The 13100-nt window shown below is 33.0% G+C and overlaps 1 protein-coding gene across 1 annotated transcript; it reads left to right on the top strand.

Annotated features, from left to right (window-relative positions):
* Positions 1–10438: 10438 nt before the first annotated feature.
* On the top strand, positions 10439–11091 carry LOC119680638 (MD-2-related lipid-recognition protein-like). Its single transcript, XM_038093561.1, has one exon. The coding sequence runs from the start codon at positions 10529–10531 to the stop codon at positions 11006–11008; it is 480 nt and encodes a 159-aa protein (XP_037949489.1). The 5' UTR covers positions 10439–10528; the 3' UTR covers positions 11009–11091.
* Positions 11092–13100: the final 2009 nt, after the last annotated feature.

Below are 13100 nucleotides of genomic sequence, written 5' to 3'. Positions count from 1 at the left end.
GAACGCATACAGGCTGCTGTAATAATTTCAGTGGAAATTTATTGAGCGAAATAATTATATAAGCTTGTTTTTTATTTAATTCAATTTGTACCGTTGCTGAAATTATCATATGTAATCGTACAGGGGCGAACGGAATTACCCACTCTGAGTTCTCTTTATTTTATAATTAAATTTCTTATTTATGCCAAAGGATACATTTGTGGGATTACCTAGAGCAAATAGAACTTTTAACAGAATTTCAACAAAAAAAATTTCATTCCAATTTCGTAACTTTTGTAAGTCAAATGAAATATCACGAAGTATTCTTGTATATCACGAAAAGAATAGAAGGTCCATGGAAGGTCTTTATGTTTAGTAAAAGTGCAACTAATAAGTAATCTCTAGTATCTTCGGAAGCAGAAGTATATTTGTTCTTGTTTTTCTATTTAAAACTCAGAGTTAAGTCGAAGAGAAACAAAATAGGCAATTAATTTACGAATTAAATAAATTATTTCACATTATTCGGTAATATATTTTGTTAATTCATAATGCTGAAATATTAACGATAGCATTTTCATAAAGGTAGATAACTCAGACTGACTTTTAACAATAAGTAATAATAATCTTTAAATTGGAATAGACTTTAAGTAATAAGTCCTCGATATTTGATATTTAATTAATTTTATATTGGTAATAAGAGCTTCGGGGCTTGTTCTTGACAGATATTATCGTAGCCACATTAGATTCAAAATTTGTGCTTACACACGTGCGGGCTGAAGTAAATTTTGGTTTCTTGCTTTCAATCCATTCAGAATTTCGAACTCATTTCAATTATCGCCTTTTGATGGATGAATTGAAATCAAAACACACAGAGTCCTTGAATGTCTTTTGTTTTGCTAAAAGAGCAACCCGCCCACTTTGTTTACTTTAAAGGTCTGCATGCGTTTGTGACATTAGCCCTTATAATACAGTAGATATATGTAAGCTGCAAAACAATAATAAACCGAAAATTAAATTTACCTAAGCAAAATGTTCACATTTTTCTCAAAAAAAAAATAAAGGCGAACAGAGCAAAACATAACAATAGCTCGGATGTACTGCAGGGCGATTAACGAATAGCCCATATGTGTGTACATAGTCAGTTTTACTACTTTTTCAGAAATCCTGTACGTAGTGTTCATGAAATCTATAAACATTTCAGAACCTGAAGAAAGAAGCAATAACGATTCACACCTCTGCACCGTTGTGGCATTTCAAAGTCCATTGGCAATACATAAACGCATTGAGCTGGTGAGCATCTTGCAGTTTCGACAATTTAGCAAACAAAATAAATTTAAGTACATGAGATATAACAATCGCCATCAGCAATAGTCTGGAGATAACCGACTACAAGCTGTAGAAGGCACATTTGGTAACCATATGTCGACATAATGCGTACATGCCAACTAATCATAATTGTGAGTACAATCAGAAGCAACATCCTAAGGTATTTTACACAGACGAATTAAGGCATGGGCACAACGTGGACAACATGGAGAACTGTGCCGATACTTTGGTGTGATCCTTTAAGCATGTAAAAAACTAACATCACATACTTTTGAGATACAAATACATGCAGCAGGCGCCGAAATTCAAGCCAACCACCCGATGTGAAAAATTTGCCACTTTGAGACCGACTTGATTTATGGATTTAATTATATTAGTTCCTAAGAATAAAGGTGAAGTTTTTGTTTTTATCGTCCATATTTCCACACCATTTAGGGTTATTGAAATGAGTTCGCATTTTAAAATATTTTTAAGTTACTATTTACTTCAAAATTCTACTGATTTGAGTAACTTTATTATATTTAAGTTTATTCTTTTTTTACCTTAAAGATAATAAATAAAACGCTTCCTCTTTAAGATATACACTTTTTTTGAAATTTCTTTATATTTTTAACAAATTTTAGAAGCAAAAAATGTGAACTACGTTGCTGATATGCAAAAGTTCTTTATGCGGTTATGAACTGCTTCAGAATTCCGAAAAGAGCAACGCACCGGAAGTTCATTTTAACCCGTTGAAGGATACTGGATAAGAAAAACGTAAAGTTACAAATTTATCAACGTTCAACTTTTCTACTTTCTTTGAGTATCCAATATAAAAATAGAAGAAATTCACATTACTTGAAACAAACGAAACGCCAAGAAAAATGGCTGAACTTGTTTGAAAACAAATATGCAAATATATGAGCCCGTACGACAGGATGAGGGGATATGAGCATAGTTAACGTTAAAATCCTTGAAAGTCGTATTTGTTAAAGTAGTTTTACTAGTACGACAAACTTTTGCATATCCTTACAAAGAATTCCTCACATGCAACCGCTTCTCGCTTTAAACCACTTCAAGCCCCATCTTTGCTCAAGCAAGAGTAGTAGAGACCAAGAAAAGCGCCAACTCTCCCAGCAAACTGTCTCCATAAGGGAAAGGGAACACAAAAGTAAACTATTTGCACAACGATTGAGAATGAAGAAAATTGAGTACATTAAAATATGAAGAAAAAGCAAATATAATAATAAAAAGTAGAATTTATAGTTTTATTGTTTACACAATTATGTTGCTGAAGGAAAAGGTGGGGCAGGGGCCTTAGTGAAGTAGTAAACCACTACGTCGTGAAAGCATGACGGAAATGCAATTCACAAATCGTTAACTGGCATAATCGTAAAATAAATCGAAAGGATTCAAATAGTTTAAGTTTATTTAAGAGCAGACGTCAACAGTGGCGAATTCAAATTTTAAAGGTTAGTTTTTGGAAGCTGCACTGCTATAACGCATTCATATCAAATTTTGTTTTAACGATTCAAAGATAATTGCATAAGTATACCTTTAAAAACTAACAATGATCATGAAAACTTTCCCTTAAGAAACTTGTACTCTATAACTCCTTCTCTTATATAACTAATAATGGTTATGAAAACTTCCCCGTAAAGAACTTGTACTCTATAATTCCTTCTCTTATATAGAAGCAATGGCCATGGCATTTTCCTACAAACAGTAACAGGTTAAATTTGTGATTTCTATCACAATTCTGATTCACTGCTATATGTAAGTCACAACCGATCAAAATGAACACACATTCAATTTCAATCAAGTAGTTTTGTACATATTAAGAAAAGTTAGAACTAGTGTTTGCGTTATGAGGCAGTTGGAGAATATAGTCATTAGAAAGCTCATATGGAAGACTTCATTCACTGCAATCTTTCATTGGATAAGATATAAGGTTGTACAAAAATAGATACACAAATAGAAGGATGTAAACTCTGCATTCTTTTGAAAGCCTTCAAGATAACACGTCGTTCAATAATGTGTGTGACTGACACATAGATGGCGGCACTAATACTAAATACAAAGTAATTCCGCGTGCTGTTTTATCATTGTTTTTTAATGAAAAAAAATACGGTTCAATGCCAGGAGTGGCTTGAAAAACATTATTCGGACTCTGCTCTATCAAAAAGAAGCATTTGTTATTGGTATGCCGAATTGAAATGTGGTCGTACAGACACCGATGACATTCCATCTACTGGACGGCCAAATGACGCTGTTATTCCGGAAAACGTTGAAAAAACACTGAAAATCATTATGTCCGACCGTAAAGTAAAAGTGAGGGAGATTGCTGACATTCTACAGATATCAGCAGGCAGTGTACACACCATAATACACGAACATTTGAGTATGAAAAAAGTGTTTTCCAAATGGGTGCCGCGTTTGCTAACACCGGAGCAAAAACAACAACGAATCGATGATTCAAAGAGCTGTTTGGACATGTTTACGCACAATAAGTCGGAGTTTTTGCGTCGGTACATCACGATGGATGAAACATGGATCCACTATTTCACTCCAGAGTCAAATCGGCAGTCTGCTGAGTGGCATGCATCCGGTGAAAGCCGCCCAAAGCGACCAAAGACGCAGCAGTTGACTGGCAAGGTTATGGCGTCTGTATTTTGGGATGCGCATGGAATAATATTCATCGACTATCTCCAGAGGGGGAAGACCATCAACAGCGACTATTATATAGCGTTATTGGAGCATTTGAAAGACGAAATCGCAAAGAAACGGCCTCATATGGCAAAGAAAACAGTTTTGTTCCACCAAGATAATGCACCGTGTCTTGCCTCATATGGTAAAGAAAACAGTTTTGTTCCACCAAGACAATGCACAAGTCGATGAAAACGATGGCAAAATTGAACGAATTGAGCTACGAATTACTGCCGCACCCACCGTATTCTCCAGATCTGGCCCCCAGCGACTACTGGCTCTTCGCAGACCTCAAAAAGATGCTCCGTGGTAGGAGATTTGGCTCAAATGATGAAGTAATCGCCGAAACTAACGGCTATTTTGAAGGCAAAGAAAAATCGTTTTACAAAGGCGGTATCGAAAGATTGCAAAAGCGTTGGAATGATTGTATCTCCCTAAAAGGGGACTATGTTGATGAATAAAAACGAATTTTGGCAAAAAAATGTGTTTTAATTAGTTAGTCACACACATTATTGAACGACGTGTTATATGGATGCTTGTCGTCTTTTGTGAGTTTGAATCTGGAAGCCATTAAATATTACTTTGGGTTAAAAAGTTTTATAGTAGAAAATCGCTACTTACACATTAGTATTTAATCGATGAAAGCGAATAAGTTTGGAGGAAAAATGGAAACGTGATGCGCTACTGTTCTGTTCACTGAAAGAGATGCCCTATTGTTTGCTTTTGGATCTGGCGTTACCTTTAAAAGCTTTATTTCTTTGTTTTTTTTTAGTAAAAGGATTCATAAAATATTTTTCTTTCATGCAAACATTTTACACTGAAACAGTTTTTAAGTGGCCTCGTCAGTTTTGCAAAGCGTAAAATTTGTTTGCTTTATTTTCGCTATTGGCGAAGGCAGATCATTCCTACTTCCGCTTGGCGTGCGCCATATTTAAATTTTTGGAGTGCCATAGAACGGTGCAGTCCTCGTGTATGTGCGAAATCCGCACGCTTTCTGGTGCTTTGTTAAGATAAAAAATTGGAATTGGAATTGAAGTGCAGTTTGTACGAATTTTTGAAATCCTTTCGCATACTTTAGAATTCGACAACGTTTTGCTGTTTTTGTAGTTGTTGTTTTCCCAAGTTTGTATCTTAAAGTTGAAGTTGTGAAACGGATGCATTGACAAGCGAATTTGTTAGCGGAAGTGATTGTGATATTGTTTGTATAAGTAATATTTAAGCAAGGATCAAGTTGAATAAATATATTTATTGATATGCAAGCATAACGACAAACACTGATTGAAAGGATATGGAACCAAATGAAAACAGAAAGTTTTCAAGAAATTGCAATATTCAACTGGAGTTTGGCAAGGTATGAAACTCTTAAGGACGTTGTCGTTAGAATGTGTGAGTGGTTTGGGCACTCAACATAGAGTATTGCGTTATGAAACTATACTCTTCCGAGCTACTGAACAAATCTTCTAAGGTGGTTTCGTTCATTTACTGTCTTGTAGTAACAACGATATGTGGGTGTTTCGGTGTGTGGAATTGCGTATTTCAAGTTTGCCACCAAATTGTCTTTTTCATTTCCCAAAGCAATTTGTGGATTTGAAGTAAAAGTTTCACATGTTGAAAATTGAAATTAATGTGAAGTTGCAGCAAAAGTGGCTTAAGAATACTCACGGGCTTTACTTTTGGCAAATGTACTTGTACCTTCCTCAGTAGACGTTCAAGAATTGCAGCTCCGACAAAAGAAAACGACAACAGCAGTGGCAGCAGCAGCGGCAACGTAAGTTGCTGTTGATTTGTTAGCGCTTCGGATTATTTAATTTCTTTTGTAGTTTAGAATAAAGTTAGATTCAGTATTTCAGTTGCTTTAGCAAACAGATGTGTAACTTTGCTCAATGCAAAGTATAGAAAAGTTTTTATCTGTTTGAATAGATCTACGAGCATTTCTGGTAGTGAACTATTGAAGAAGGTTAAAGTTTGGTTGAATTCTTGATATGTTATGAAGTTATCGCAGATTTAAATGTGATTATCCATATTTGTTTTTCTTGTGAATTTTGTGATTACGTTGAAAGCAATTTCGATTGAATATTCAATTAAATTCTTCTTTACCCCAAAAAACAGAACTTTTGTTAATACCCGAACTGCAATGTTCTCCAGAGATGCACTTAGAGCATGCAGTGCTGTAAATTAATATTTTTAAATGCAAAATCAGCAGAACTAACTTCAATGACTACTTATGTTAGAAGACCACCCAGACTATGCAGTTGTATTTTGAAGACGTGCTTTCAATTAGAATTAAAACTCATTCATTACCTTTAGCGAAGTCTTTCTCGAAAAATAACGCCTACACCCAAGTATGTTTTCCTTTTTTTGGAAAAATATGTAAGTGTAAATAAAATTGTGTTTTTTTATACAATAAATATTCGTGACAATATTAAAATTAAACAAAATTTAAATTAAATTAAAATTAAATATTTGTTTATGTACTTCGACTGCATTGAATTACGATATTGAAGAATTAATATAAAGAAGGTTATTAAGAAGTATTAAGTAATAAACTGTATATTAATATACCTCTAAATCTATCTATTAGATCTAAATCTATTTCAAAGCAAAAGTATGCGGTCATATTATTATTTAAGTTTTGTGACGTAATGGGATAGTGACTCCCATCTGTAGTTATATGGACAATAGTGATCTTATTATGGCTTTAAGTGATCCTGTCAATATAATAACAATGTAAACTGTCTAAATTAAAGAAAAACTTGAAAAATTGAACTAATTAGATGAGAAAATGCAAAATTAAAATAAACTATTTTATGAGCTGTTAGATTTCTGATAATAATATTATGACGTATTTTTGAATGCTATATGTAAAATTTAACAACAAATACTTAAATTTTATTTCTGATCATTTCTAAATTGATTTCTTCTATTTATATTCATTATAAATCAAATATAAAAGTCCATTTATAAAATGATAAATTTGATGTAAAAATATAAAGAACTCAAGTTACTTAGTAAAAATATTGTGTTTGATTCGTGCTCATTAGGTTCTATATTGCTTTTTTTTTTCTTCATCTTCTAGAGTGTATGCAGTTGTTTCTATTCAGGAAATGAGTATCATTTCTTTATTAAAAAACGGGTAACATAGCAGTTGTTGACCTGAGAAATATCTGATTTCGCTGGTGTCGAATGGATAAAATATTGCTGTGATTATAAAAGGCAACAAATCTAATCAATTATGTTCTTAAGTTAAGTAAAAATTTTAAATGGTACTCTATTGCTTTCCCTTCTTGTTAGCCGTCCAAAATTAGTACAGCAAGTTTGATTTACTTAACTCGATTAAATTTGTTTATGCAAATTAATAACTTTTTAATAATTTTTTTTCGTTTCCAGAGATACGAAAGGCAAATAAAAAATGTACCTTTTTGGTGCGCTTCACACGGGTTTCCTCCTCTAGAAAGTCGCTGAAGTGTGAGTAATTATTTCGTAAGGACTCGTGCTGAGGACGCTTTCTTAAGTTATTTTTATTTGTTTTCCTTTGTATAGAACTGACATTTTATGCATATTAATTTATAATTTTTTTGTTATATTTTTGCTTCTTGCATGAAGTTACTCAATGATTTTTCCATAATATATGCAAGAAACTTGGTGACCATTACTCTAAGCCCTTAGCAAACAACCCTCCTCATAATTTGTGGTAAGTTCATTAAGTAATAAAATATCTTTTTTAATTTCTTTAGTACTCTGTATTTGCAGAAAAAAGTGATGAATTAATTTTGTTATGCATTTTTTTACAATATTAAAAAATTCAATACATACTATATTACACTACAGCCAGTAAAATTTGCTTTCTTTTTAATTTACCCAATTATTAGATTTATATTGAAACCAGAAACAATTCATCACTTAAACTAATCATAACTACCGTAAAGGATAGCCGTTAGTACTTCTTTTTTGATTATTGATATTTTTAATTCAATCTTAAAGTGGTTTTTTTATATGTGGGAACAGAAATCTGTTCACTAGCCACTCTTCCCATTCACTCTTAAACCAGTTTATAATTGAAATGAATTATTTTATTACAGCAATTTTAGAATATTTTCTCTTCAGTAAAATGTTTGTCTTCAAAATTTACTTAAATGTCTTGAATTTTTTTAAGTAAACTGTGTGGTCGTATTTGGATTTCACTGGCACTGAAGCGGAGCAAGAAGATCAGACGGATACAGTAGTCAGAGTGTAACCTATTACAATTGTTTCAAGTAGAAGATATGCTTTCATATTTTATATTACAGATACATGTTGAATATAAAGTAGATGGAAACCTGCTAAAAAAATTGTGGTCTGGTTAAAAAAAGCCATATATTGTCATTATACTTGCTTATAGAAGCAATCCCAGGGAAAAGGTTTGCAAATACTAAAGTATCGATTTCAAAAAATGTTCATTTAACAGACCAATTATCATTTCATGAAACAGATATAATTTTAGTTCATATATTGTATATAAAAAGGTCTTAACTTCAGAAAAACTAAACTACCGATTTTTAAGTGTAGCGCACCTGAAATGGTAATCAGTGTGAGTTTTTAAACGTGCGGAAAACTTGCTTTTTACTATACTTTTGTTAATTTTTACTTGTTAATTAAGCCACTGTTAATTTTCTATCAATTTGTGGTTAAAAAGTGGAATACGAAGGATTTTTCCGGTTTTGTGTTTCAGATACTTTTTATTAATTTTGCAGCATATTTTCGGGGCGAAAAACATGTTTTGAATAAGAAAATACAGGACGCTGCCTCAAAGTCCTTAGGGTAAGATAAAATTTTCAAAATTACTATAGCATTAATTCAAACTTAAGTTGTTTGCGGGTTGCAAAAGTTTAGCAATTAAAAGTTTGGAAATATGGAATTTGTCAACTAATTATAATTTATAAATATTGCTTATTTAATATTTTTAAAAAAAGTGAGTATATGACAATGTTTGAAATCTAAAGATCCTAAGTTCAAAGTTAAATTTGTTAAATTACTGATTGGTTCTCACTCTACTTAAGCAATCGAAGCTGTTGATATTGCTAGCAAATGAGGCATGCCACCAAGCATGTAATCAGAATCGGCGCACAACTGCGCATCGTGCTCACCCGGGAGACCTGACTGAAGGAACGCCAGTTGGGAAGAATGCGGTGCACTTCTAAGTAAGCCGCGCGTCTGCCTGGGCTCAAGTGTCATACAGGCACAATTGATGCATTATGTAAAATTGTAAGGCGAAGTATGACTGACAACTTGCGACGTTGCTTGTCTGATTTGACAAATATTCGTCTTTTTGGCTATTCGAATGTCCGTCTGTACTTTCGTTGTAAACAACGATATGATATGAACTTCTTCAAATGCTCGAAGAACGACGGCCGTATGGGAGCACGTCAAATTGTCAACAAGATGTTCTGTGCTGTTCTAATGACAAGTAAAATCTCAAGGCAGTAACATAGATCTCTGTACGTTTCCTAGAAGGTGACATGTGTAACAATTAGTTTTTTGTGTCATGTTCTTTCTTTGCAATAAAATAATTAGCTTGAAATTAAAAATATTATTTGCTTGTTTGCATGTAATAATCAGAGATAAGAAAAAAGTTGAAAGTGAGTCATAATTAAATTATTTTGTTTAATTTTAATTTATAATATTTGACTGGCAATTATTAATATTACTTGTTATTAATGCGGGGTTTTTTTGAAAATCACCTTAATGAAATACCTTATACTATACGTCGAGATGTGCATTTAAGCCATCTATTAAGTCGAACGCTCGTCTATATAAGAACTAAGATAGATTTTAAACACTTATCGGCATTCAGAAGATGGATCTTTTTATCTTCTTATTTAGTTGCACCATTGCTTGTATTAGTAAGAACCATATTTTAAGTTATGAGCTTGGTATGCAGTTACGCAGAATCCTTGAATTTAAATATAAGGCATATAATTATATAGTTCCATATAATTTTATACAAGTTTTTACTAGAACAAAACTTAATCATTTACGATAAACTGTGATTGAAATTTTTTAATTATTCACGATTCTTGGTATAGTTAGCATTTTTATTTTTGAATTACCGCTTCAAGTCCGATAAATGTCTTATCGTTATTTAATTGTGTTTACTAATCTTAAGCCAGGATGAGATATATGTGGCTTTATCAATACGGGCACTCAAACTCTTACTTACTCAATGCACATTAGTCTCAAATCACCCAAAGAAGTAAGTCTTATCAGTTCATTTAAAATTTATGTGAACCTGCATGAATATTCCTAAACATTTGCTGAGTATTTATAGCATCTCATTTTGCTTATCAGAAGAATTCGAGGCACTTATCAGTGCATGACCGAAAGAGGTTAACATGCTGATTTGACGACACTATACAGCGCAGACAGTACATCAAATAAATTGAGTAGGAATTCTGTCAATATTTTATAATAGAATATTGACTGCTGTGTTAATTTAGTAAGTCAAGTGTTTTTAAGCGAGCAGTACACGCGAAAAGACCTGCGGTAATTTCGACAATAAAATATGCATTCTTCTAAGATTGTACTCTTAAAGTGCCTGGTGCTTTTGACAGTGCTCATATTTGGCTTAGCTGAAGTAGTCGACTATAAGCTATGTCCCGGTTCCGATCACGAAGAGTGCATTATAAATGAGGTGCGCATCAATCCCTGTCCACAGGCCGCTCAGCATATAGCGTGCAAATTGCGACGCGGTAAGCCCTCAAATATGTCATTCGATTACACGCCAAAGTTTGATTCCGATTCCTTCGAGGGTTCCTTGACCTGGGTTAAGAGCGAAACAGAGGAACCTCCACTATTAGGATTTGATAGGGAGGCCTGCAAGTACACAACATGTCCTATACGTAAAGATCAACCGAACAATTATGAAATAATTGTGCCCATACAGAATAAGTTTCCTATGGGATCCTATACTATTCGATGGAATCTGAAGGCACCAAGCGGAAAGAGTTGCTGTTTTACTACTGACATCAAATTGGTGCGTTGATGAGTACTAAAAAAGTTGTGAAAAACAAAATTTTAAATAAAAATTGTTATTGCGTTGCAGAGGGAAAACAATAAAATAAAATAAAAATGAAATAAATGTTTTTAATTTAAAATTGTTTAATCACAGCTATATGCAAATTTTCAGTAAACAGGTCAAACCTCAATAGTCCCCTACGGCGTATTCATTCTGTTCCAGAGCTTGGCAGTTTAACTACTTTAAATTTCTTTTAAATGCGAAGTTGTTAAAACCGCAAGAAATCTATAAAAATCCTTACGAAATTGCCTTTTTAATGAATTTACCACAAAAACTGCCAGCAGCACAACCTGCTTTCTGACGCTCGGCGGTAATTTTGCTGCTAATAACACTTCGCTATAACATCAACTTCCGAGCAGATTGTCAAGGTTCAGCGAGTAAACTTCAACGGACCAATGGTCTAGCGGCGGAATCGCATTGTTTATTCAATTTTTCATTTATTTTTTTACAGAAAATAAACATTAAGAATTCAACATCATTCCGAGAATATAAAAATTGATGTTTTGTTTTTTTAGAAAAACTCTACAATTTCTATTTGTTGACATGTAGCTCATCTTTCATTATACCCCTCATCGCTATCAGAAACAATGGCAAGCAATTAAAATTCGAGTATCTCGAGATTGGGCCACGAAATCGCTTCATTTTTCTGAGTTTTTTCGGCATTCATTTACTTTTTTAGTAATAAAAAGTGATTTACTTTTTGGAATTTTATTCAACAAAATTTATAAAACAATATCAACAAATATTAAATATTTACATTACTTTTATTTATACAAAATTTTTAAATTTATTTCAAAAAGTTTCAGGTCTTCATAATATTTTTGAGTAGGAACAGGAACAACTGATTCTCGGAAAAGTTGATTTTCATCCAAAATTAGTTTCTGGAGTACGTCAAAATGCGTTCTGAAGTTACTTGTGAGTAGAGACTACTCAACATTTCACGACCGAAATGTTGAGTATTTTGGAGATATGAGAATAAGAATTTTTTATCTAAAATTTTATAGTGACAGCGGTGTTTTAAAGGAGCCTTATTCATGTCGAACCTTAAATTTAAAAAGACTTACTCTATAAATCGAGTGCCAGGATGTAAAATTTCTCTTTTTGATGAATTTTTATCCTTTATACTGTTTCAATTTTTTAATAACTCTTTCGCGATTTTTCATGATTTTCATATTACAAATAAATCACATGACATCAAACATTTTAATTACATTACATAAAGTGAAACATCTACCACAGATTCTTCCTTCCTCGCCCCAGAACATTAAAAATGTCACACTTTTTGTCGAAAATTATGTTGCAGAACGTCAAAAGAAAAAAGTTTTTAATTAAAGTCTTCCTCAGCTTTTGTGCCACAAAAGAAGCGATGCCATGCAAATTACATTTCATCATTTTTAATTTGTTTTTGTCGCAAAATTTTTTGCAGTAAACTGAATCCTATTCCTTTTTAATGTGAAAAACACACAAAATGGTCGGTGGTGCTAAGAAAAAACACTTAATAAAAAAATAAATAAAATGAAACCGCATTCACTTCGACTGCGGTTCTGTGTGCAGAAGGAAGCAGCGAACCATTTTCTTATCAGCGAAAAACGTCAACGGTTTTTGTGGCGTTCAACAGCCTTATTCATTCATTGCAATGGTTCCACTCAGTCTTTGCTGAGATCAACATACTTGGCAAACAAATTCTCCATTCATTTTTGGTGGACATGTTGTGCCGTCAACATCAACGTCAACGTCGCCGTAGCAGGGTTCAACAAGTACGTCCATCGCAACTGTGTCCAAAGTACTTGCGTTTTAGTTCTTGTTGATTAAATGCGTTGATTGAGTTATGGATGCTCCTCGAATGAGATGCTCTTAATAAGCGTAAAACCAAACGAAATTCTTTACGTTTTACCGCTTTTGATATGCAGAGCGTATCTTTGCTTTGAGAAAAATAATTGTTGTTGATTGTTGTTGCGTCCGGCGGCTTTAAACTAAGCCACACAGTGCAGTAATTATGATCAATAATATTGACGATAAAACAATGATTACCTACTATAGTCAGTATTATTTAATTATT

The sequence above is a fragment of the Teleopsis dalmanni genome, chromosome 2 (assembly GCF_002237135.1).
Source record: "Teleopsis dalmanni isolate 2A chromosome 2, ASM223713v2, whole genome shotgun sequence".
Classification (NCBI taxonomy): Eukaryota; Metazoa; Arthropoda; class Insecta; order Diptera; family Diopsidae; genus Teleopsis; species Teleopsis dalmanni.
Note: the sequence above shows the minus strand (reverse complement) of the source record. Positions and strands in the feature narration are given on the sequence as shown.